Below are 27,556 nucleotides of genomic sequence, written 5' to 3'. Positions count from 1 at the left end.
TAAAGATTTGGCACCATGATTTTACATGCTTTTTGCTTTACATACTCTTGATTGTTTCCCCTTCTGACAGTTCTCTTTTGCAGATTTTGCAGTGTGGATCTGATGTGATTATGCTTTCCTGAAGGATTCCCCATCTCCTTTAGGCTACAGTGTTTGTTGCTCACTGTTCAAAGGCAGAAGGGAAATGCTTCTATGCATCCTCAGAATTGCTGGAGGCACCACTTTGACTCCATTAAATTGTTTGTCCTAGATCCAGTTGCCACTAAACAGACAGTGTCAGATTATTATAATTTGAATTTACAAACTCAGGCTTCTTGGCGCTCGCTAAACACTTGCCTTGTAATGCAGAGATTATGCTAACATAATAGGAACCCGATTACTACAAATTCTCTCTTTGCTTTCACAGGCTATTGAATGAATGTGACCATGTTAGGAGAGCTTCAGGGAGAAATGAATTGAGATGAGCTCAGCTGTTTGGAGCATGGTGCTAATAACCAAAATTGTGGGTTTGATCTCTGTGTGAGCCATTCAGTTCGGAGTTGGACTTTATGATCCATGTGGAAGAGACCTTCCAACTCAGTATATTCTGTGATCTGGTGATAACTAATGAGATCTGCATACTTTCCTTACAGGAAAGTTTCATGGGTAGAGACAAGGGAAACAGTCTCCAAATGCTATTAAAAGCACTTTATTTAAAATGCAATATACTGTCAGTGTAATCAAAGAGACGACTGATTCACACATAAACCAGTTTGAACTTTAGGACAATACTTGTATGTGCTCCCTTTTGTTCCTTTTTGGATGACTGCAGTCTTAAAGTTTAAAAAACTTTCTTAAAACAGGTTTAAATAAAAAGAAACCATAAAATATGATTTGCACATTTCGTATATAAAGAGGAAGCCAAAGACCTAGTGTAAGGATAAAAGAGAATTTATGGATTGCTGATGACTACTGGTAAATAAGTGCTGGTTTCTACAATGGACTTAATTTTTACTCTGAACTGTAAAATTGAATCTGAATATCTTTTGATTCAGGATAACTGTATCTCATTTGAGCAGAGAAAACTCTAGTGCTTATCTTCTTGCTCCAGTCTCCCCAAAAATTTATGTTGTTTTAGCTGAGCTTTTGTTTCATACTTTTTTTTTTTTTTTAAAAAGCAAAATAATCAGTATTGTTTGTAGTATATTCTTCTTTAAAGTAGTAGGAGAAAGTGAATAAAGATGTCACTTTGGAAGCCAAGCTACAGATCTGAACATAGGACCATTTACTGCATATGTTACTGATAGCCTTGGAGCATGAGGAGTTGGCTGATGTGGTGCTGGCCACAACTTCAGTCTGTGTCAACAGCAAAAGGTTGTGTTTAGAGTAGCAGCTATCATGATTAAAGGCAGTGTAGGGACTCTCCATGCTGAGATGGCACACTTTAATGGGAGTTTCCAATGGTCATCTCTGAAAGGAAATGTGATTTTGGGGAGTTTTAAAGCCAAAGCCTTCTGTTGAATTTTGCGTGTATTTTGAATTGTTGCCTGCAGAATTCAGTCCCTGGGGCCCCTGAGTGTGGATGCCTTATGCTTTCTGGTAGTCATTAGCACTCCATAGAAAGGGAAGCAACTTCTGAGTGGCACGAGACAGTGCCAGAGTCTCTCATTCTCCTGAGAGACTGCATCTGCACAGGGACACATTCAGGAAACCTTTAGATGGAAATAGTAAATCATAAATGTTGGAGATGATGCAAATTGTTGTCACAGTGTGTAATCCAAAGAAATAGGTGGAAGCTTTTCCTTTTAGCAAAGTAGGCAGGTGTTAGTTGGTTTACACTTGCCATGCATGAGTAGTCTAAGGAACTGTTTTTTAGCATAGGTCTTAAGGGACAATTTAATTAAGAATATACTTACAGAAATGAAGGTAGGAGAGCAAAGAACAGACAGGATGGGATGGCAGACATGTGGGCTGGCAGTGTGCTTTAATAACACTGGATGACAACACAGAAGCCTGCAGGTGTGGCCAGCAGCAGAAAGAAAATGGGGCAGCTAGAGAAAGGGTAAAAACCAAAAGGTGAAGAAATGGGATGGAAAGTGAGTCACTTAGAAAGGACTTCACTGCATAGAGCTTTTTGCATTGTTTTGTTTAATATTTTTAACCTCTCCTTATCCATCTGCTTAATTTCCTTTTCTCATTAGTCTTCCACCTGCTCTCCATAATATGTATTTCACTTGAGCTCTTAATAAGGATAAGTCTCCAAACAGTAAATGTGTTAGGTCCTCTTACTGATATTAAACTGGCTTCTTCAATACAGCAGTGAAAACTTAGCAGTTTCTTGGCAGTTTCCTGCTTCAATCATAACTCTATTACATGCTGATGGAAGTGGATCAGCCACTGAAAGTGTTCTGTCCTAGCCTGGCCATTTTGTTTTACAGCTTCTTGGTAGAAACAGCAGTTTAGAGTAATCAAAGCAAAGAACTACAAATCTGCAACTTCCCACTGGTAATGCAGCTCTCAAGTCCATCCTGTTGGCAGAAGCAGGTAGCCAAAGGCAGATAGGTGATCTTTACTGCAGAGCTGAGAAGGGATTTTAATGGCCTGTGGGATGTGAAGCACCAGGATAACATTCTGGACCAAGGATGGAATGAGGATGATTTTAGTATTTTGTATTGCTTTGTAAAAACTTTGCTTTGCATGACTGTTTTTTCCCATTATATATGATATTTATTGTGGAGGAGGAGAGATCTTCCTCTCCTACACTGAAACAGAGGAATGTGTGGATATTTATTTTAAGCTATCTAATCTGAACTGCATTTCAAATGTGAGTGGGATAGTCTGTCTGAAGAGAAGGCAAAGGTAACAGCAGCCTCAGTCTGTGGATGTTAATGTTTAACCATAATGCTTCTTGAGTGAGGATTAGGTAAAAGCAAAAAGAGACAGGTCTAAGAAAACAAGATAGAGATGCTGAAGATGGAGTCTGCTGAAATGAGGGGAGCATGGTCCTTGGTCTTGTGTTGAGGGCAACTTGGTATCTATATTCAAGACTTTGTCTTCCATAACCCAGATGACAAATAGATTTTCTGAAATTAGACAAAATTCATCTTAGCTAAATCTCAGTCACTGCTGGTTACTTGGCTCCCTTGAAGAAGATTTTTCCTTTTAGACATATCTGGTTTTTAAGCCTCTTGAGTCAATGGAGAACAAAAGGCTGCTGTGGCCTATAGGCTGAGTTTCTATCAGACAACCAAAGAAACAGAGCTTAAAGACACTGCCCCTAAAGCCAGAGATATTCAAGGAATCCATATAACTTTGAGGGCTATAAGCAAGAATCTTAGGCAGGAATCCAGATTTGTATTTATTTTAATTTAAGTAATTTTGTTAATGATGCCTTTCTTTTCAGTTAGCCTCTGCATGACTATACTTAGTGAATACATTGTTTGGATCGTTTTTTCTTTTATAGTGTTGAGGATTCAAGATGCCATCCTAATAAATGGCCCCAATTTTACTAATTCATAACATCCCATCAAATGTCATCAAGTTTAAATATTAAACCCTAATGACAGAAATCCTGGTTAGACACTGTGTCCTCTTGGCACAGTCAGTGTAGCTGACAAGGCCTTTAGCAATGGAGAAAACACTGTCTTCAAAGTGCTGTGCTCTCTGTGAGGCTCTCTAAATTGAGGAGGAAAAAATGTATGTCAACACTTAGTACTTAACAGTATATCAGGCTCAATAGATAAGCTACATCAGGCTACAGAGAAATGCCATCTTGCTTGTACTGTTTCATTCTTTTATTCATGTTTCACTATTGAATTGTAGGGCTTTTGGGAGCAGCACTGTAATTGTGATCTGTAGCTCTGATAGAAACTCAGCCTATAGGCCACAGCAGCCTTTTGTTCTCCATTGACTCAAGAGGCTTAAAAACCAGATATGTCTAAAAGGAAAAATCTTCTTCAAGGGAGCCAAGTAACCAGCAGTGACTGAGATTTAGCTAAGATGAATTTTGTCTTATTTCAGAAAATCTATTTGTCATCTGGGTTATGGAAGACAACAGAAACTTGGTCCTCTCTGTGGCTCCTAATTACTACAATATTGGTAAAAGAGAAGTGCAAAAAATATAAAAGCAGAAAGGGAGGATTTCTGGAGTGCATTGGAAAGAATTTCAATGTTTAAGTTCTAGATTTCCTAGATTTTAATGATCTTCTTTATGGCAAAAAAATTTATAAAATGTTCCCCAAGGCACAAAGCATCAATCTTCTTTTGGAGGATCCCAGGCATTTATAGCTGTATCTCAAACTGATGGAAGGTTCAAATGCTGAGCATATCTGCAAAACAGTAACTGTGTTTAAACATTAAAAAACCCCTTCTGCTTCCAAATATTTTAGAAGTCCTTTTAGGAAAAACACTTCTAAAAAAATACTTCTATGACTATGTGGACATCTGCTTTATTTCTTCTGTTTTTTCTCTGTCTGATTTTATGTAAAATATTTAAAACTAATAAATAACAGATCTGAAAATGCTCATGATTTCCAAGTGAAAAGTCTGTTCATTCTCATAATAATGCAGAGGATTGATACCAGAATAGTTTATGATTCAGTGATCTCTTAAAATATTCAACTTTGTTTTTACAAGAATATTAGTTGTGAAGTACTTTTTTTTTAAGTACTTTTGAAATAGATGCATTTAAAGCATCAAGAGAATGTCTCAGATCCATTCACAATAATGCAAGGATTGCACTGCTGAAATTTCTGGTTGTGTTGACATTCCAGAATGAATTCTATGTTGATGTTTAGGGTTGGTTTGGGGGTTTTCTTAATATAGGAAAAAAAACAACTTCAGTGAACTTGAAGGCAAATTCAATCAATTTTTCCAGATTAATTTTCAAAAATAATACCTGAGGAATAATATATGTGTTACATGGCTGCTTTTCATTTTGTTTTAACAGTCCATAATTATGATAGATCTTCAGTTGCTGAAGAATAAGCCTGTGGATGCTTAACTGTCTTTTTTTTTGCTTCAGACTTACTTCTGGATCAAATAATGAAATTTTACATTGATTACAACTCCTGGGTTCTAAATGGCAAACTTCTCAGCAGCCCAAAATTGTTAAAGAAAAAGGTCTTGCAGAGGTACAGTATGAATAGCCATAGAATTCACTTGTTTAAAAGAACACATTTTATAAACATTTGTTTGTTGACCACTAGTCCATGAAATACAGCAACAAGACCAGCAAATTTTATTACATTATTTTATCTAATTAATTCTGTATTCACATAAAGCCCCCCACATTTATTACCTTTTCAAATTATAGAGTACATTTTTCTTTACAGATAATCAGACAATATATAAAATTAAGGATCTATGAAATGATAAACCTTTGCATTTGTAATGAATATAAGATTCTAAAATGTGTAGTTGCAAACATTCATATTTTATTAATTTGACCTAAGGTTTATATTCTTCTGTGGCTCTTAACATTTGTTGTCAAGCAGATTGTCAGTCTTGGTTGCTCACTGTGCAGCTTGTTGATGCTTAATCAGTCTGTTGTCTGAAACACACTCCCTGATTTTTGTTACACTTTTTTACAATGAAACCCATGTTTTGTTGTTCCTCCCTGTGGGCTGGGGCAACTTTTCAGCTACTGGAAGCTGTGACAGCTCTAGCAAAACTGCAAGACTTTTCACACTAAGTCTCTGTATTTTAAACAGGGGTCTGTTTTATGTAGCAAGTTTAATTATCATCATGACCTGCATATTTGCTTTTACAAACAAATAACAGAAAATGAGAGCCAGTTTCCTCTTTTTAAAATCAGTGAAATCTTTTTTATAAAGCAGTATCTTTTTTTGCTATGCATAGCTTATGTAACTTTCCAGCAAGTGTCTCCTTAGTGTCTCATCTGAAATAATAATTTTAAAAACTCCATCCTGTACCTCTTAGGTGAGATAAAATTCAGAGCACAACAGACCTTGTTCATTGTGCTGCTTCCAGGAAACTGACAGGGTTTGGCTGCTGAATTTAGCTGGCTGGTGTGTGCATATGTCCACTTCCTGGAAGGCATTCAGATCTGATAAGATTTTTGTAGTTGTTACCCAGAAGGGAAGAGACAAGTGTTTTGAACCCATAAGGACTTCAGCTTTACTTTGGAATAGGAAAATCAATCCCTTTACAGGCATGAATTGTAAACATGATATGAAAAAGCTGTGCCTTTTCTTTTAAGTACATGGATATCAAGATAAGAATCTTACACTACCAGGATTTTAGTATTTCTCAAACTTGCTGCTATGCACACCAGTATAAGCCACCATACAATAAGAATTAGTATCACATTTTTATATGGCTCATCCCTATGCTGATAAGACTGTTTAATATCATCAGTCAACCAAATTAATTTTTTTGGTGGGTACTCATCATGACAATATTGTTTTCAAGTCTTACATCAAGGAAAAGGATAATATTCCATTCATTGTCATATTTGGGATGATGCTACATGTAGAACTTTAGAAGGAAAATACCCTAGAGAGCTTTACATTTCAGGGACTTCATTAATGATAAAGTACTTTTAAGTGACAGAAAATACTTTGAAGGATTACAGCCAATACATAGTTCCCAATAAATCAGTCCTAGGGTTTGAACCTAGTAATGGATGATTAACCTTGGCAGTTCAAAACTCATTGATATTGGTTTCCATTTTAGATGAACCAAAATGCAGGATCGCAATTGTACAAGCTGTCTTCATTTTGCTTCAGTTTTATTCTATTTGTATTTCATCTAATTTGTTCCAGATGTGAATGTTTCCAAGAGAAACTGCCCATGAAGTCTTTCATTGAATAGGGTTCAAACTGGCAATGATTAAAGATGAGCCAGCTTGTCTTCACTTGGCTTTTTGCTTTGAAATGCTGCACTTTGAAATAGAGTGCTGCAGCCCATGTCTGCATAAAACATGGTCCCCAGAAAATTTTATAAAACAGTTTCAACTGTTTAAAAATATGCTTATTCTTGACTACACATATAATTCACATTTTGTAACGTTTCACAAAAAAACCCCACTGGTCCATTGAAAATAAAATGGCATATATTACTAGAAGTCAGGTATCCTAATTACCCTATAAAATTCTGGTTTAAGGCTACCATGACGATTACTTTATTTCAACTTGGTTTGTAAGGAAACTAAATTCTACACACTGATTACCATACAATAATAGAAAGAACGAAAAAAACTAACCCATAAACCCCTACAAACAAACAAAAAACCACCAAAAAACCCACAGCAGGATCTCTCCTTAGTGGGCTTATATACAGCAGTTTGAAAATATTTTATTATAACTTAAATTAAAAAATACATTAGGTCATTCTGTTCACATTTTGCTGTATAAAAATTGAACACAAACTGTTCAAAAAAACATAGTATGACTTAAAATAATCTCCACAGATTTATTCCTTTAAACAGTTATTTTCATTAGATTTATGTTTTTACACTGGGAAAGGATTCTTCATCAGAAAAACACTTCATAAAGGATGAAACATCTTGTTGTATACCATATATAGCCTAGGTTGTTGAAAACTTCCTGTCCTTAATTGCTTATGCAAAAATGATTCATGGTGCAAATTGGTATTCACAAGTTATTATGTGCATTAATTTATGTTTTTCCTTTCTACAGGCATCTAAAGATTAGATTTATAGGTGGTGTTGAAATACATTTTATTTTATCTTGGAATCAAGATTGCAACATACTTTATATTGACATTCTGTATGGATTTTAAGTTATTGTCACAATGATGATGGTTTAGGTGTTTTGTGGAGGAGGGTTGTATCTTAGAGTACTGGTTTGGTTAAATACTATACGTGGACAAAAGACAAAGTAAATTTTAAGGAGTTTCATGACAAACAGTATTTTTCCCAAGCATTCAAAACAGCACATAAAAATCTGCAGGGCTAAGTTCTTACATGGGATCTTTAACCTATTTCAGCTAAAAAAACCCAAAAATTAAAGAATTTTTTTTAAATGGAGTAAAATAGAAAAAACAATAGCAGTTTTCTTCTTAGAAATGGTTTTGATATTGTCAAAATAACTTTTCATTAGAAGATGAAAATGATATTTTCTTCCACATCTATGTTTGGATTAATGTCTGAAATTTTAATTTTGTTAAGGAGGGAATTTTTTGTGAGGAATAAAAAACCCCAAACGTTTCAACTGACTATAATATATGCAGGATATATATAGGTACACATGCAGGAATACAGAGCCAGCATCTCCACTGCTGTAAAACATCTAAGAGTCTCTGAAGTCACAACTTGCCTAACTAACATCAGCTGTGAATCTCACCTAAGGCAGAAAATCTTGCTGATCTCATATTCACCTCTCTGTGGAATGCTGGAGCAGGTTTCCGAGCAACATGGTTTTGATAGAAAAGGCATAAATATAGTAGTGTAGGGAACTACAGAGCTAACCTTTGAACACACCAGTGGCAAGAAATAGAGGTATGGCTGTAACAGCACTTAACAATGGAGTCTTGAAGGGAAAGTCAAGCTTGTCTTGTAAAATTCTTTACAGGTCTTCAGAAAAGTTGTAGTTGCAATGTGATTCTTTAAGACTACTTAAGACTAAGACCACTTAAAATGATAATGACTCTTTCAGGTCTCAGGGAAGAGTCTTCAATGTACTGGTTGCTGATCAATGTGGCAGGTTGATTTGAGTGAGCAATTCCAGGGATGTGTTTTCTAGGTGGTACTCACTTCACTTCTAAAGCCTTTCACAATTATATATATAAAAGATGCCTCTACAGCACAGTAAGAATAAATGCAGTATTTTCAGGCGAGCACACAAATTTCAGCTGTGCTGATGACTCTGAACTTTCCCGTTAGGATGAAAGCTCCCTGTTGATGTTTATTGGTACCCAAATTTGTAAAGCTGTACCTTAATGTGTTTTAGTAGCTAACTGGACATTTCTATGTCGCAGCCTTTCAGAATTATATTGAACAATGCTATTAAGCAGTACTACACAAGAAATATTTCAGAACCTAACTTGATTCATTTTCATTTTCTAGTAACATTGGAGAATATGCCATTTTGCCAAGTGCAACTCACACTTCTATATTTTACTTTCTTTGGTATGTTCTGGGCTTTGTACAGTTGTTTTTAAAACTTCCATTGAGGTATATCCTTCACTAAGGATTGCAGAATTTAAGATTATGAAGAGTCTCATCTGACAGGTAGCAGGTACTCTTGTTTTCCAGTGCTTGTTCCAGGCCATTTCAAATGATGGAATCTTACAATTTGTCCTAAGAGGACTCTCACTATGATATCTATGTTTAAGATATGTGGGGCAGGGAGGAGGTCAGGGAGGAAAATCTGTGCTTATGAGTATGTAACTTCAGGTGGATGGAATTGAGCTGAATGTATATAAAATTTGGAGAGCTCCCCCACTAACCTACAAGGAAATATATATATCAATCCCTGATTTCTTATGCTGATCTTTGTAAAATACAATACTTGCTTCTACTTAAAGTTTGGTTCCAGAGAAGAAATTAATTGTGACCTAAATAAGTCCTTGCTTACAACATTTGGAAGTTCACTTCTTGCACTTCCTTATGAACTCTCAAATCCAGAGAAATGCCACTGACTTCACTGGGTTTACAGAGAAGATTTATGTGCTTCCTCAAAGATCAGAATCAGGCCTCAAGGTTTTTTTATCCTATAGACCTATATTCTTCATCTTTCCTGAGTCACAGAACCAGCTCTACTTTGTTGCAAAGCACAAAAGTACAAGTGATTCTCCTTCAGCATATAATTTGTATTATCTGATAGTTCAGGCAAGAAGCTATCAGTGCTTCTGTAAAGCATTTAGATATTGGAATCTTTGACAAACATCTGCTACACATTGCTTAGAATGGTTTAGGATATAATTACAGGAATGACAGATCTCAGTGTTACACCCATTTTTTGTTCTGCTTTTTTTGTGGGAAGGCAAACTGAACACCAAACTGGTCTGGTTGAGGATTTCTGAATCCTCTTTTGTTAATTTTGTTCTCTCAAATTTGAAACATCACTCCCTCTCCTTGCAAGGTGCTCAAGGCAGATGGACATCCTTCCTGTCTGAATGGTGACGGGCTTTCTCCAGGCTGGTGAGAATGCTGTTCCACAGGACCATCCAGTCAAGGAGGACACGCGAAGGGACCTTCCACCATTCTCTTCTAAGACAAAGCTTAGCAAGCCAGTACAACAGAATGCAAGTTGGGTCAATTTAGGAATTCAGCAGAGAGGCTTCTACTGTACCTAGCAGATCGGAACTTGAGCTCATGGTAGCATTGCACAAAGCTGTGATAGATGAAAGTGATTGGCAGGGCTAATAAAACGATGCCACTAACCACACAAATTCCTCCAAGAATCCTTCCTGGCACAGTGATGGGACACATGTCACCGTAACCAACTGTGGTCATCGAGATGATCACCCACCAACAAGCAGCAGGAATGCTGGCATAATCCTTATTCTTTGTTCCCAAGTCCAGCCCATTTTCAAGAAGCTGTGAAAGTGCACTGAAAATTGCCATAGCAACACAGATAAAGACAAGTAGCATCACCATCTCTCTGTAACAACGCTTCAGAGTCAGACCAAGTGTTTGAAGGCCAATGAAATGGCGGGCCAGTTTAATCACCCAAAAGATTCTCATCATTCTTAAGACCCTCAAGGTGACTCCAGCCCTCTGAAGCTGTGAATTTTCCCCTGTGAAAACTGTCATTAGAACAGAGATGTAGTAAGGAGTAATTGCCAGCAAATCAATGATGTTGAGAGGTCTTCTGACAAACTCACACTTGTTTTTGGAGACGATGAACCTCACAATGCATTCTGCAGTGAACCAGCCTATGCAGATAGCTTCAATTATCCTGCCAAAAGAAACAAAGGACAGTATTTATGCTCTGTGCAAAGTCTTCAGGGGATGTTTGGTTTGTTCACAGATATTACCAAAGTGACACTTAGACTTTCACAGACAACAAACAGAAAGCCATGCCATCCTTATCCTGCACCTGGCACTGGATTTCAGCAATTAGCCTGAGGATTTAGTGAGAGTTTAAACTGGTAATTGCTAAGGACTCACTCACATTGCTTTCTTTGAATGATGGATTGCTACTAATCATAGTACTGGGTAAATATGCCTACAAAAACTGGAACCCTACAGAAAATTGTACTGTAGGACACCAATGCCAATGTGTAACCTTATCTAGAACAGCTGGGTTTGGGTTTTTTCAGGTTTTTTTTGGTTCGTTTGGGTTTTGGGGATTTTTTTTCCCCCCCTAAGTCTATGAGGCCTGATCCACTTGGGAATGCCTAGGGTTATAGATCAGTGAACTATCTGGATATGAACAGTTATGTATAGAACCTGAGAGCTAAACTAAAATGGAAGTGCAGATGGAGTAGGTAGAAATATGTATTTGCATTGGATAATACATAAATATTAGTTCTTTAGGAACCAGCCTAAAGCAGTCTATCCCAAACATGGGCTTACCTAGAACTGCATTCAAACCTATTGCCACTAAATACATTTACTACTATGCTCTGCATTATAGAATTTTCTCTTTTGCTGTAAATGTAAGTCCACCTAAACTACATTGCAGCAAAAATGTCAAGGTAACCAAACGTTAAGGTGATAGGCAAGATCCTCTTCTTGCCAAATGCAGAGGAAATCCTGGAAGGGGATTTCAGTATGTTCTTAAATATTGTCAAGTCCCAGTGCATTGAATGAGACTTGAGAATATCTGAACTTGACACTGGTGGAAGGTAGAAACAAGAATAAAAATGTCGCTCAAAGATTATTTAGTAACTGTTGTGCATGGGGTCACAAATCTCCCTGAGATTTCAGACTGTGCTCACTTTTTTAATACATGAGGACATGTAAGGTAATCTTCCCCTCCCTCCTCCATTTGTCTTTTTAACCAACAGTTTGAGCAAAGAAAAAGCCCATCACTGATGCCTTCTCTTACCAACAGCTCTGAAACCAAACTGGTGTGAGATCAGAGATTCTAAAATACAACCAGAGTTTTTCGCTACTGCAAGGGCTCTAACAAGGTAGTGTATGTTGAAACATTTTGATTTGCAAGTGAATATCCAACTGTCATTTCAAACCTGAAATTCTTCTTCCCTAACACATCTGCATAATTTCTTACCTATTCTGAAATCTATTGTTATTAGTAAGATGGTGGCCTGTTAAAATGATAATAATTCTCTAATTGATGTAATTATAGACTCTATAAACTAATGTTTTCATAGATGTTTTGCATTCTAAAATTTTGTTTGTTTTTCTTTAATTTTTTCATTCATTCTCTTTAGTTTTAAGCTAAAATTGGAAGAAACAGTAAGTCACTTGATGTAAAGTCAAAAGGTACATTGTAATTTTAGCCACAGTAAATTTAAATGAACATAAATTAATTACTTAGTCACATAAAATTGGACCATGTTTTTCTTTTTTTATGAATAACAATGGAAGTTCTGTAAGCAAATGGCTCTTTTTCATAAGGGGCTTGTAAAACTCTAGTTCACTTTAGCACTTTTTGATGGAAAGACCTTTGAAATTCAAAACCAGCTTTTAAGAATTAGGTGTTCTCTTAAAAATTAAGCTTTTGGAAACTTTATATTTGAAAAAAAAAATCAAGAAAAAAAGCTTAATGGGTAAGTTTACTTAAATCCTTTTTACTTATGATGAGGAAATACCTAAGATTTTCCCAGTACAATGGAATAACAAGATCATGGTAATGGACAAACTGATGATGTCTGAATTATTATATGTCTGAATACTTATATGTTGGCTAGTTGAGGTCTTATGTAATGATTAAAAGAAAAATTGTATCTGGATAGAAAGTTGCAGCCAGGAATATTCAACAATTCCAACAGACTATTTCTCTACATTTTATGAGATTTCTCTGGTAGTGTTGTCTATATGACATGAAGCATTTAAATGAAAAAGAAATTTGTAATTATACAATTTAAAGCTTTTTCACTTGGTATTTCCTCCTGATGCCCTGATAATGTCAGAAACATGACTCCTCCATTTTGTCACCCCTTAGACAGGCTATCTCTGGGTTGAGATTTAAGGAAGTTAGGTCCTGATCATTGTGATACAGTAGAAATTTTCTTCATGAATCACATTGATACAGAGGTCATATAACTTTGGGGAATAGTTGCACAAGTAAAGGTCCATGAAATACGATCAATCCTTTGTTTTACTCTGGCAGTTCCTGGGACAAGAAATACTATAAATCAGTTAGGAAGGACTGAAGAAGTATTTTCCTGTAGAAGAGATCTGAAGTGAGCTAAGGAACATCATTGATGCAGAAATGACAAAGCGAGATCAAGGCAGTGGAGGATACATTAATGTCATTCTATTTCAACCTGCACTTCCACTTCTCCATTTGCATCCATCCTTCTCTCTCCTGGCTGGGGAGAAGATAATGAAGAAGGGTGTCCCTTAATTTTTTCCTTCCTCTACTTACTTTTCAGCCATCAGTGAAACATTTTTCATTTTTCCTCTCTTGTCACTCCTTTTTTGCCTGTGTAGATGGATTTTGGCAGTACTGGTGAATCACACAAAAATGAGTGCTTTGGTGAGAAAAACTAGAAACCTCTGGCATGTTGGGAAATCTGGAGTGCTACATTCTACATTTCCACTTTCAGATCAAGACTCCCTCTCCTTGCAGTGACTTATCTTTATATTTAACCTTATCAGTGGATAAATTACATCTAATAAGGAAAGAAATTTTAACAGTTAGTTTTTAGGAGAACTTAACAGTATATGAAGTTAAAGCCAAATAAAAGACCAAAGTACCTGTATTTTTTATAACCAATTCTTAAAATTCTTCTGCATATGCACAGGACAGACTGCTTTTATTGCCTATGTTTGGAATAATGATGTATTAAAATCTATAACTATATAATTAAATAGTGACTTTATTTGGTAAAAATATACTACCTATTTTAGAAATGTCAATCACAGTTTTTGGTTGGTTGGGTTTTTCAGTTTTAAAGTAGCTGTTATCTAAAAAGGAGAGGGGTAATTAAAAACAAAGTCATGAAGTATTTCCTTGAAGATTTCCCACAAATTCTATGAATAATCACAGAAAATACTAAGTCCTAATTTTTATTTAGTTACAGGCTATTCCTGCTCAAACTTACTGTTCACTGTCCCAGACCAAAGCACATGAAAGAGTTTTTCTCACAAAATTTTAAGCTGCTTGGTACTTAGCAGTCCTTCAAGACTGCTCTAATGAATCTTTTGTCCAAAAATGGAAAATCAAGCCTTTGCAAGCCTCATTCCTACTGTAATCCCTTCACTGTTCAGTTTTCTGTTCCCTATAATAATTCCTCTCAGAATAAGCTACTTTACGCACAATGAGTTAAATCATTTCAGAAATCATTTTCTTCAATCACTAACAAGTTTAGTTTGTTATTATTAAAAAAGAAAACTATGCTGTAACCATCTTAGCATTTTTTCAACTTAGAATATTCTTTACCTCAGCTTGCCAATTCGTATACTTTCAATATCCTCTGGTGAGTTGGTTGAAATCAAGCCAAAATATTCCTTAGCAGCACTATTATCTATTAAGCTTGTAAATAAAACACACAGCAACAGGACACATGAGGAAAACAAATGATATTATTAAAGACAGTATATGACAGGGTTAAAGACTGTCAGCACTGATTTGTTAAATTCTTGCTTAAGTCTATTTCCATGTAAAGCACATTAAACATGAAAAATGTCCAAGCAGTAGCTAGAATGACGAAATTCCTGCTCAGGAACACTCCTGAGTGTTTTCAGCAAATGTTCGGGTTTTTTAATCCTTTTGAAATCAAGGGCTTCCTTCTCACTACAAACTGTGGAGTAAAGGCCACAGAACAGCTAGTTTCCCTGAATTAAAAACCATGCTGGCTTTTTTTCCATTCTGTCCCTGCTTTGGTAGAAATTATATGTTGTCATGCATTAAACCCCAGTGCTTTGTGTGGGAGGCTGTAATGACCCATCACTCCCCAGGGAAGGGGAAAATCTCTTTCACAGCTTGAAGGGGAGACCTGGATCAAACATCTTGAGCCCTGAGATCCTCAGCATCTTTTCCATATATGTTGAACATGACTGGCACCTAGCCCTGGTGAGTTTAAGACTCAGCTGTGCCCAGGCAGTGATATAGATCTGTTCTTTGTTTCACCCCTATTTTTCAAAGAACTGGTAAATTCAATAGAAGAGTCCATGTCTGTGTTTTTAACATATGGGGTCCATTTTTTACCTTCAGTCCACTGTTTTAACTTAGCAAAAATGTGGTATTCAAGTTAGATCTTGTCCAGGAAAGGAGTTCTTACTGTTTTTTGAATAGATGTTGAACATAAACATTCAGGTTCTGAAATTCCACTACTATAAATAAATAATACTTTTTGTATGTCTAAAATTCAAATGCAATTTTTTTAGGCTGGTATTTTGCAGAAATTAAAAAAAAAAAAAAAAAAAAAAAAAAAAAAAGCAAGCCCACTGGCTGTTGATGAGAGATGCTGTTTGGAGAAACTACTGTGATTATTTGCTTTTGCTTAAGAACACAGCAATCACGTAGGCTTGATAAGTCAGTGATTATTTCAGTACAAACCTAAGCATGATTATTAAGTGGAAAGGGGACAACCATCTCTTCTTAGTGCTAACAAGCTACTCATATTTAGCCTTAGAAAAACAGTTTAAGGCAGGTAGATAGAACAGTGCTGGCAGTAAGTCAAGCAGCTACAAATGATTTCCTATTACAGGCTTGAGAAGCTCTCCCTAGAAGATTACACTCCCAATCAGCGTATGGACAGGTCCCTGAGCAGAGACTCACAGTATGCATCTGTTGGCACAGTTCAGAGGACAGCAAAGATGACTTGAAACTGCCAGAAGCAACAGAAGGCATTCCTGCTGTCTGCTCCTAAACTCTGCAAATCTAATGCAGATCTTTAGCTCTGAGTGGAACTTGCCAAGGCAGGGAACGGAGCAAAAATCTTAGAATGAAATAAATTTAATAACATCCCTCATCCTGAGAACAGGCCTGGGAAAGGCAATCCCTCTGCAATCAGGGAATTGTATTTCAGTGTCTGTAATATCTGTAAAATTCTGAGATCAGATTTCTCATCCCTCTCTCCCTGAATAAAGCTTAATCCTGGAGTTCTCTGTTGCCTTCTAAAGGGTGTTATCCCAAAGGATCAGAAATAGTCACAGGCTGTTCATCCTTTGAGCATGGTCACTATGAAAAGTGATAATGCCATATGCCATTGTGAAAAAAGTTTGGTGGATTTGATTCCTCTTCTGCTGAAGAGGTGTTCATACAAGGAAAACAAATACAGCTGGTGTTAGCTGGCAGCCCCAGTAGCCCTCACTGCAAACCTCATTAAAGAGGCTGATTTTGTAAATGCCAGAATTACTGACCCCCTCTCTTGCTGAGATGATGTCCAGGTAAGCTGGAGATACACTGCTGGCCAGCTGTTCTCACTACAGCTGTCCAAAGCAGTTCTGGGAATAGTTACCATGGGAGTCAGCCACAAAATTATCCATGTGGCACCTTTCTGACTTAATACAGTGAGGCAAGGTGGGGGCTTATTGTGAGAGACCGAAAATATCAGAGTTGCTGGGTTTTCTGAGGTGTTCCCACCTCACCTCCAGGGCTCATGCTGAGCTGAATAACCAGCTACATCCAAATCCACAGCCTAAGGATTTCTAGATCAGCCCATTCAATTTTCACTCCTAAAACTTCTCAAAATGCATTTTTGGAATAACATACAATCTTCATACTAGTAATTACAGTGCCATGTGAGTCAAAACTTAATTGTGTACAGCATTAATGTAACAATTTCTATTGGGAAAAATTTTTAATTTTTTGTATTACTATGGTAGATAGACTTTCCTTATTTTAATGAGGAACATTGTTTAATAAACAAAAGACAAAATTTGGTTTTAAACTTGTAAATATATCAGAAATAACTGGACAGATTTTTAAAAGCCTTCTCACCTAAGAGGGATATGTATTGCCAGAGTATGCAATCCCAGAAATTTCCATGGGATTTCTGTGGTCAGGCTTTCAAATAAGCCACTTAGCTACTTAAGTTTTGCAAACCCAACTAGTTTGAAATTAAATAACTACAAAGTAAAGAAATCATAAACATATAAAGGTGAATAAAGTCAGATTACAACTAAGCATGTTGGGTCCAATGCTATGGCACACGTAAGTAGTGATAACTAAACTGGACAGTTCACTTAAAAGCAACTGTAGCTAACATGCTCTTTTCCAGCTACAACAGACTTTTTAGTTGTGATGCAGCATTTGCAACAGAGAGGAGTGGCTCCACATTAGTGGTCACCTGTGGACAGAGAGGCATGCATTTGTGTCTGTTTTCCATGTGTTTGCCATCAGATTGGGATTGGTTCCTGTGCAGTCAGAGTGCATGGATTAGATGACCCAGTCTGTATTGGTGCTGATATGCAACAGATTTTTGTGACATTGGTAGAAACTTTTAAGCTGGTAGAAACTTTTCTATTTTTTTTATTGCAATAACATGGAGTACTACAGCTGGTACAAAAGAAACTCACGCCATCATTGGTAGTCCTCCTTCTGGTTCTAAAAGGAGCCTTCACTGCTCTGGGAACTGTTTGGCTACACTGCAACTTAAAAGTACTAAGGACCTTATCCTTTTAACACTTGGTATACAGTATGCTTGTTCAGAAGAGTAAAATTAGGATCTTGATGACAAAGGCACTGTGAAGGAAAAATTACACATCCTATGCCATGTTCCTCTGCAAGCTGAACTCTTTCTGTAAGAGAAAATTTGTGGTTGATTCCCATACCATGAAGACATGAACAAAGACAAGACCGATGTGGTTAATGCTATTGTAGTGTTGCATCTATTTTCCCATGCCTCTTGGGAGTATCTCAGCAATTTGCTGCTGTACAAAGAGGTCACTCACAGCATCTACTATTTGAAATAACCTTGCTAAGCTTAAGTGAGGCTTTTTAACTGGAAGAACCTTTAGGACCTTCTTTTAACATATCTGAATCTAAGCAGGAATCGACAGCTCCTCACACTGCATCTGCTTTCACTTTGTTCATACAATTAATTTTTTGGCTCAACTACAATGAGAAATACAGGTGCAGTTTTCCATTAGGCTAATGGAAACTATGAAAATACTTTCCAAGGAATTAATCTGGCTACTAAGATACAATATATCACATTCCAATTAACTCTATGGTAAAAGATGATGATTTCATAATGACAAGGCTGCAATTTCACTGTAGTGCCCTTTTAGAAGAGCAGAAGCTGAAAACTTTTTGTTGAATATCCTGTCTGTTTAAAAAAAAAAAAAAAAAGGAAAAGCTAGCAAATACCAGGAATGTTTATTTCTTTCTTTATATGTCAGTCATATTTATGGAAGAAATTCTACCAGACTGGTCTCAATTTTGTTCTCTAGGGAACAGGGAAGAGGAAGGAGAGAGAGAAAGGGAACAGAAGAGTGAATGCAAGAGTTTCATCAGTGTAACCCTAATCTGAGGTCACAGGATGGAAAAGTGTTCCTCCTTATTAGTGAGGCTCAGGATTGAGCCTTATACCTCATGCCCTGTTTTCTGCAACGGTTTGGCAATGTTTATTATGCATAAAGGAAATGTAAACATCTGTTACATTTATACACTGGGGTGCCTGAATGATGCATTTGCAAGAGCTCCATGTGCAGTTTGATCATCTCCTGTGTTCCCCACATAGAGAATCCGAGATGTAAAGGGAGGAGGGGGGGTAAGGCTGTTCCCACATACAGGATTTTACCAGAGCAGAATTGTAACAGGCATTGCATCTGCTCCAGCAGAAGGACCTGTATTGGGGGGTTATTTTCCTTTTTTTTTTCCCACGATCGTAAGGCATACATTGATTTTCGGAGCGTCTGAAGTTCTGTGTGTGGTCCCGTGTCTCCTAGAAGGGGGCAATAAGAGCTCCAAGAACCCGCAGGGAGGGAGAGGCACCCTGACTGCGAACAGGAGCCGTACCCCGATGGCCCCGCTCCGCTGCCAGCCTGCCCAGACCCGAGCTCGGCGCCGGCCCCTGCGCTCGGCAGAGCCCGGGGGAAGCGGAGCTGCGGAGCAGCGCCTCTCCCCCGACACCCCGACATCCCTCCCGGCCCCGGCTCACGGCCGGGCACCCAGGCGCGCAGACCGTCTCCGCCGGCGGAGGCTACAGCCACGGACCGTCAAGACAAGGGGCAGGAAGCACACACTGGACGGGACACACGGGGACCGGACAGCGGGAAAATAAAGGATCCTCCTACCCTGAGGGCTCCCTCACTGACTCTGCTGTGTACCTGCTCTGCTCCTCCACGCTGCGATTCTCCGGCGCCCGCCACTCGGGCAGGGTGCTGGCGCACAGCACCACCATGGACACAATGACGAAGAGGATGGAGACGGTGGCCAGGACCTGGGCGGCCACGGAAGACGTGGGCTCCTCAAAAGTCCTCCTCATCCTCTCGAGCCACTTTCTGCCCTCGGCTGCCGGGGGCCGCCGGCCCTTTCCCTTGCCCTCGGGGCCGCCGCTCGGCTCCTCCGCCGCGTAGTAGGTGCACGTCTCGGACATGCGGTCGTCGAGGCGGCGCTGGCAGCAGTAGTCGAGGTGGGAGCCCTCCAGCCCCCAGTAGATCATCTCGTTGTAGAAGGACAGCTCGCACATGTGCGGCACGAAGCGCAGGTGGCCGTGCCGGACGTACAGCATGATGAAGCCGAAGGCCTCCGAGTGCCTGTCGAAGAAGTACTCGTTCCGCTCCCGGTCGTAGTCGTCGCACACCTCCAGAACGTCCTGCTCCGAGAGGCAGCCGTGCAGGCGGCTCACCCGGCGCAGCGGGAAATCCTTCAGCACCTCCCGGGAGAAGGAGTACCGGGTGCCCCCGACGTTCAACACCACCGAGGGACCGCGGCCAAAGTTCATGGCTTGGGCGGGACGGAGGAGGGGAACGGCGGGCAGGGCAGGGCGCCGAGGCGGGGGGCAGCGCGGGCGGCAGCGGCTGCCCCGGCTCCGGCTCCGGCTCTGCGCGCACCGCTGGCGGCTCCCGCTCGGCGACGGGGCGGGCGGCGGGCGGGGAGGGAGCAGGGGGGGAGGGACAGCGGAGAGACGCCGCCGCGGGCGCCCCAGCGGCCGCGCAGAGCGGAGCGGAGCGGGGCGATGCCGCTCGCAGGTGCGGGCGCGGCTCAGCGCCGGCGGGCGGCCGCCTCCGCGGGACCCCGGCGGGGCGGGAGCGGGGGCGCGGGCACGGCGGGGCCGGGCACGGCGGGGCCGGGCAGCTCCGCGCCCGGCGCCGCTCCGCCGGTGCCGGTGCCGGCTGGCAGGCGAGCGAGGGGCGGCGCGGCGGCGGCGGGTGGGGACGCGCCTCCTCCCCGCCCGCGCACATGGAGCGGAGCGCGGCTCCCGCTGCCCTCCGCCCTCCGGGGACCCTCCCGCTGAGGTCTGGGCGCACCGCGGGACCCGCCGGCCCAGCGCAGCGGCGCTTGCTCCGAGTTGTCCGCTTAACGCAAGTAACACTTTGTGGGCGTTTATCCCCCCCGAAGAAAAGCTCGAAGTGAAGTGTTTGAGCGCGATGCAGCTCGCTCCTTGTACGCGCCTGTCTTTCGCTTGCCTAGCGGCAAGGTAGCCCGGCAAGGGCAGGGCGGCGGCGGCCGTCCCTGCAACACGCAGGGTTCTTGTCACAGCCCATCCGCCCCGGCCCTCCGCCGTGCACAGCTGGATAGGGAGACTCTTCTCTTTTTCCTCCTCAGACAGTGCTTGGACACCAGGAAGAGCAGGTTCAATAAACAGTCTTCTTCCCTGCTTCTGCCCATCCTGGTCTCAGGTCTCTGCTCCTGCAGCTTCCTGTGTCCGGCACCTGTTCTCAAGATTAAAGCAATTATTAGCTGCTACGACCCTGCGTGCACTCTAAAGCTTTCATTTCATTTGGCTGCATCAAGTACAGGGAGATAATTTCTGCTACTGACGGTTTTTTAAATTAATTTTCTACCCGAATATGACAGTTCTCCAAACTGAGTGATTTTCTAGGCTCATTAACATCTGGAATATCTTGGGCTAAAAGCAGGCAAGACACAGCTCTCCCTTTCAATGAGATTCTTCCAAGTTATCAGGAGAAGGGCAGGTATGTATGTCTTTTCCAAACCAATGCCAAAGATCTGTCACTCAGGTGTTGTGTTTTTAAAAGGGCATCCGGGTTAAATCAGTGTTTTCCCATCCCCATTATTTGTCGCTCTAGATGTATGCACTTTATGGGTTGTTCTTGCTGCCATGTTACTTTATCAGCTGAGATTTCTAAGGCACATTTAGGCGTATCAAAATAAATGAATAGTCGTCTAATTGTGTGGTAAAAATTGGAGGTTTTTTTAAAAGCGAGAATGCTATTAAGCACTACTATTTTAAAGCCCATTTGTCATCTTCTAAGATATACTTTTAGAGAGTCTAACCCATGTCCCCGTTCCCGCGGAGAGAACCCCGCGGGCTCTGGCTGTTGCGCAGCTCGACCACGAGAGGGCGCGGTTAGTCGCTTTTCCCTGTTTGTTTCCCGGTTTTCACGGGAAACCCACCCCAACTCCAAAATGCTGTCAAGTACACAAACCAGCGAGTTGTCGCACGGTAAGGTCATTTAGCATGTCTGCTCAGTCATGCTGATGTCTGTTTTCCTATAGCTGGAAAGGTTTTTCATTCCAGCAGCTGCGTTCATAGAACCATCAAATCATTTCCCTTGGAAAAGACCTTTAAGATCATCTAGTCCTACCATTGATCCTGCTGACAAGCCCACCACTAAACCACGTCCCTAAGCACCACATCTACACATATTTTAAATACCTCCAGGAATGGTTGTACAGTTAATGTATTTTTCTGTTTGTTAATTTTATAAGCAGCAAACACTAAACTTCTCCCTTCTTCGATGTATTCCTTCTGTATTTCATTCTTTCAGGAACAATCACTAGAAAATCTGCTTGAAAAATTAAACAACAAAACCTGACTAGAACTCTGGCAGTGCTAATGAGTTACCCAGGTGCTTTTGACTTTGCAATTTGTCAGGCTTCCTGCTCCATATGTTCTAACCATCCCTTGTTGGGAGCTTGCAGAGGAAGAGAGCAGAGTACAAATAACACAGCTTGAAGACACACATTTACTAATTGTATTGAAATATTGGTTAGAGTGTATGTTCCAGAAATTATTTCAAGAGGAACAAAGCTTTGTGTGCTGTGTTAAGAAGCTGTCTGGCAGAACAGGTAAAGTGCTGGCCTGACAAGACTTTAAGGTGCATTGCTTGATGAGGCATTGTGAGTTGATTAATGCTTATTCCTATTTCTGGTTTTCAGTTTCTTTTAAATATAGAATATAATAATTTCCTACTTCAGAATTACACTGTGAAATATTCAATATAAGCAAAGCTAACCTGGAAACAGTGATTTTTTTTTTCTCTGTAGTTTGACATGTTCAACTCTAGTTATTTTAGTTATAACTGCTGACTTCCAGTCGAGGAGATTTGTCCTAGTGAGCTGGTGTCAACAACAGTAAAGCACATCTTTTCAGAGCAGAAGCAGCAATTTACCAGGAACAAACCCTCAGGTTTTAGACAGAATTTTCAGGTTTTGAGTTTAAAAAAAAAAAATAGGTTCTCATTTCTTGACTTTTGAGATTGGTTGCTATAGGAGAACTAAAGGAGCAACCTTGCCCCTGATGAGCTGCAGCTGTACCAATTACCAAAGAGTGGAAACAGCCTTGCCCTTAATAGGTCACAGCTATGCCCAAAAAGGATGGATGTTATAAAAGAGTGGGTTAGCTGGCTGAGTGTTAGTTGGGGTTTGCTGTGAAGGGGAAGGGGCTGGTGGTTGTGTGGGAGCAGATAAGGGTTAAACAGTTGTGCAGAAGAAAGGAGAGGAGTCAGTGCTGCATGGAGCTCCCCGTGGGAAACTCAGAGAGGAAAGGTATGAAGGTTTTACTGTGGGATAATGAACTGATGGCATCAGTCGGTTTGAGACTGCTGTCCAGTGGTGCCAAACACTGATTCCATAAATGGTGTTCTGTGTGAGGAGCAAGCACCAAGAGGTTACCCCATTGGAGTTGTGAATTAGCAGATTTGTTGTTGGACTAGACCTGCCTCATTTTTGAGGAGGCTTCACTGAGTGTAAGCTATTTTTTGGTTTTGGTGATGGTGTTTAATTTTGTGACTGAATGTCTCAAGAAATTTGAAGAAATAGGATGGAGAGCCACAACACTGAAGGCTATGTGGCCTTAAGCAAAACATTTAGTAATATATTAAGAGAAATATCTTACAAAGGCAATTCTGTAATGAAAAAATGTGTTTGCAAGTTCTGTCTGTCTGGATTTGAAAAATGGTGCATAATTGGTGGGGGGAAAAAATGGTGAGCAAACAAACTCATTGAGGTCAGCATAGAAATGTGTAAAGAGTATTCACCCTATATATTAAAAAAGTTTGAGGCATGAAGGCCAACTTTAGAAGAACTTAGCAGGCTAATGATCTAAAATGTAATAAAGACCTCTTTCAAGTAGTTGTGTTCAGGTGGTTGTAGTGTTAGTTTGTTCTTGATTGGTTTGAGTTTTTAGGTTCTGGATATACTGCTGGGATGCTGAATTGAAGCAATTACGGTTTTCCTGGTGTTATAGTTGTTATCCTTTGCTGCCCAGGAGGAACTTCACAATTAATAGTAATTATGTAAAACTAGCTTTCTTTGTGTCAACATTTATTTTCATGGCTTGCACTGTGCTATTGCATCCTAGGGGTATTTAATGAACTTGAAATATTTTCTACAGCCTCTAAATCTTTCTGGCCCCATGCTGAGACCATTGCTCTGTGTTCTGAGTGCAGCTCTAAGCTTGCTTTTAGAGAAGAGAGTCTTTACTTGCATTTTGTGTCTGAACAAAGTGGTTTATTTTGATGGCAGGCATTTTTCATAACTTGGGATGAGATTCTGTTCCTACTGAGGTAGCTACTGAACGCTGTTGACTTCAATGCAAGCTAAATTGGCTTTTAGTGGGCTGTCTTGTCAGGAATCTTGATTATTTTTATGACTACAACATGTAGGAACTCTAGTTGTGGAGCAGGTTGCCATGATGATAGACTTGTAAACACAGAACAAAAAATCTTCCTGGCTAGGGAGTATATAGTGTATAACATGTAAAATTGTGGGGGGAAAACCCCAATCCTTTTGGTAATAAACATATTGCCACATTTAGCCATCTCTCTCTTAATTATTTGTAAAGGCAATATATAAAGAACAGAAAAAATGCTTCAAAAGGTTCTGCATGCACAGATGGACTATGGTTTGCATTTATCTTTCATTTAGGGCTTGGGAAAAAATTGTTTCAAATAGAATTTTTTTTTTTTTTTTAATCTCACTTCTCTTCACCAAAGCCCCTCTACTTCAGTCTGGTTTGTGAGCTATGAAGAAAACCTTTCAGGAGATGAGCTTATTGCCACATATAATTACCAAACAAACAGTCTAATGACAGATGCAGGATTGTCAGTGGCACCTGACATAAGAGTACAAGTTCCCTTGTCACTAAGGCACTTATAAAAATCTGAATAATTTTGAATGTAAGTGTTTCTAAAAATGGATGAATGACATTTAGTAGGGAACTGGGTATTCACATATATATACATGTGCACAGAATACAATCTGTAGATGACATTTATAATGAGACTAACTTACTTCATGAAACATGATAACAGGGAAATTTGGCTATGAACAATTAAGTTTTGATGCTGGAGATGTATTTGTGGGTCAGACTATGAGATTTTTTTTAATGTGAGAGACGACTGCCTTCTCTGTTTTCCTTCACCTCCGTATTGAGAAGCTCCCAGCAAAACCTCTTGTGCCTGATCCTGGGCTAATTGCAAAGACTGTGATATTGAATCAAATGAAACCCTTTTGGGAAGAGGTGATTACTAACTGGGAGCATAAACCAGTTTGTTACATCTGAACTCCAGGCAGGCAGATACAAAGCCCAGAGAGGATATTTCTCGCCTGAGGAAGGTGATTAGGGGAGACTTGGTAATGGATAATTCAAAGGCATGAACATATCCTCACAGGAGAGTAAAGCATGGGAATGTGTTTTCACACCAGAGAGATTATTTTTTAAATTCCTACCCAGGAGAAGGGAAACAGTCTGAAGAGAAGATGGCGAGAAGCCATGTATGTGGGTGAATCCTAAGTGTGCTCTCAGAATAGGAAGAATAGGTCCAGCTAAATGCATATAAGCATTATTTTGTCAAAGTCTTACCCCTTCTTTTTTGCACTAGCTAACATAAAGACCTATTGTTGTCTTTTTTTTTTTTTTTTTTTTTTTTTTTTTTTTTTTTTTTTTTTTTTTTGGTGGTTTGGGATGTTATTTCCAATTGCATCCTCAGCAAAGGCCATGAGTTCAGTTCACTTACCTAAACATACAGGACTTAATGCCCACATTTTCCCTAGTAACTAGCTATAGGGCAAGAGAATATGTCCCCAGCATTGTTCCCTAAAACCAGGGAAGGTTTAAGTTGGATATTAGGATGCATTTATTCACCAGAAGGGATGCTAAGTGTTGGAAAGACTGCCCAGGGAAGTGGTGGAATCACCATCCATGGAGCTATTGAAAAGAGGTGTAGATGTGGCACTTAGGGACATGGTTAGTGATGGACTTGGCAGCAGTGGGGTAATGGTTGTGCTCAGTCACCTAAGGGTCTTTTCAAACCAAAGTGATTCTGTGATTTAGCCTGTTCTGCACCTGCTGCTCCAGTAGTGCATGAGCTCTTTTGTCCTGCCTGGCAGTCCCTGTGCATGCCATACAGGGGATGCTTCGTGCTGCAGGTAGGTGACTGAGCTGAGCCCTCAGCATCTGTTAGGCATCTCTGAAGCACAGGATCAGAAGCTTGGAAGTTGTGTTGGTTGGGGCTCAGGTCAGGTGCCCTGGTGAGTCACTCATGGCCTTTGGGAAGGGAATGCAGACAGCTGGGGCACCGAAATCTCATTGCTGGTGACTTCTGCAGAGCCACTGAAAACAGCACACAATGCTCTGGCTGCTTATTTAAAAGAGGTTATGAGCCTGGAGAGCTAATTAGGTGAAATGTAATCACAGTGAGTTAGTGTCTCACAAGTGGGGTTTTAGTGGATCTGTGGAAAACATATTCTAAAGTGAAGGTTCTGGAAATGCTGGTCAATTTCTTTTATTTCTTAGAGAGAAATGCTATACATCTTCATTTTAGGTATCTAAAGTTTTAGGGGAAGGAGAGGAGAGTTAGAAGCTCTGTCTTGCTATTATGCTGCTCTGAACTTCACACTTCAGAGGAAATAAAGTTAAATAAAGCATTTTTTAAAACTGGGTTTTTTTTTTCATTATGAATAGGGGAAATATTTCCTCTTTCTGCTCTTCACAAATTAAGCATTGTTAACTACTGTCCACTTAATTGTACCAAAGTACAATAAGTTTTGCAGAATTAGGTCTTACCTAACACTCAGGGATATAAAATTCAGTATTTCTAGCTGTAATGGAGATAATGATGTGATCATTTTATTCCAGCTCTGGGACATAATCCTGTCTCTTGCATAAGGATTTTGCCCCTTAAATGGAGACATTTATTTCTAAAAAATAATTATTCAGCTTTTTTATCATACATGTTTTTTCAGAGGGTCCAGAAACTTTCTGTTGACTATACTAGTTTATGAAAATGATCAAGCTTGCTAACTTAGATAAATATTTGGATGACTGTTTAGAACTCACAGAGGCTCAGGTTCTTAAAATACTAAATCTGCAGTCAAATACTCATCCACTTAAAATTAATAAACTCTTAGTGTAAATCCTTTGATTCCTAGAGAAAATGAGATCAGATGTCTTTCAAAGTACCTTTTTTTCCTGAGCCTTTTGGAGCATTAGAGATGGTGCAGGGGGCTGTCACCCTTTTCCAGGACACAGGCAGACGTGGCTCTGCAGTCCAAGGAGGTGTTAAACCTTCCTGTTATCAGAGCTTTGGGAACAAGTGAAGCATGGCTCGAGTACAGTTCCAGGAGAGCCAGTAAAGCTGCCCTGTCCTGAGCTTGCAGCACAGGACATAAAATGGCAGCTTGCTTCTCATGGCCCAGCAGAAATAGGCTAAAGATCCCTCGCTGCTTTCTGTAACCTATCTGCAAAATATTGGAGAGGACTCTGGCTTCCAGCAAATAGGTTAAAAACTGGGTTGCAGGTCGGAAATTGCAGACGGGTCTGCCCGGGTGCCCACACAATCACCGTCGATGTCTGAACAAACTGCATAGATGCTCCCCAAGTTCACTGGTGCAAGTTAGTATCTGCTTTCAGGAGCAGTAACTTCTCACCATTTGCATCCAGTGACTCTTTCCTAAATGATGCAAGAGACTGGATTATGTCCCGGAGCTGGAAATTAAAGCAAGCACACCATTATCTCCAGTACACAGCTAGAAGTGTCTCATAGCCAGAGTGAGTCTGTCTTTCACTGCCTTCATTTTATGAAGGAATAGTGTCCCTCATAAGGGTGTTTTTCAATTATGACTTCAAGATGTAACCACTGATGGTCTGGATC

At 40.0% G+C, this 27,556-nt stretch overlaps 1 protein-coding gene across 2 annotated transcripts; it reads right to left on the bottom strand.

Annotated features, from left to right (window-relative positions):
• Window positions 1-5,201: 5,201 nt before the first annotated feature.
• Window positions 5,202-20,065, bottom strand: KCNG3 (potassium voltage-gated channel modifier subfamily G member 3). 2 transcript variants are annotated; one of them, XM_056488601.1, is made up of 2 exons: window positions 19,289-20,065; window positions 5,202-10,865 (listed from the first exon to the last, which is right to left on the bottom strand). In XM_056488601.1, the coding sequence occupies exons 1-2, from the start codon at window positions 19,936-19,938 to the stop codon at window positions 10,220-10,222; spliced, it is 1,296 nt and encodes a 431-aa protein (XP_056344576.1). In that variant the 5' UTR covers window positions 19,939-20,065; the 3' UTR covers window positions 5,202-10,219. The 2 variants fall into 2 exon arrangements, with proteins under 2 accessions (XP_056344576.1, XP_056344577.1); XM_056488602.1 differs by having other exon boundaries at window positions 19,322-20,039.
• Between the last annotated feature and the right edge of the window lie 7,491 nt (window positions 20,066-27,556).

Source organism: Oenanthe melanoleuca, chromosome 3, assembly GCF_029582105.1.
Source record: "Oenanthe melanoleuca isolate GR-GAL-2019-014 chromosome 3, OMel1.0, whole genome shotgun sequence".
NCBI lineage: Eukaryota > Metazoa > Chordata > Aves > Passeriformes > Muscicapidae > Oenanthe > Oenanthe melanoleuca.
Note: the sequence above shows the minus strand (reverse complement) of the source record. Positions and strands in the feature narration are given on the sequence as shown.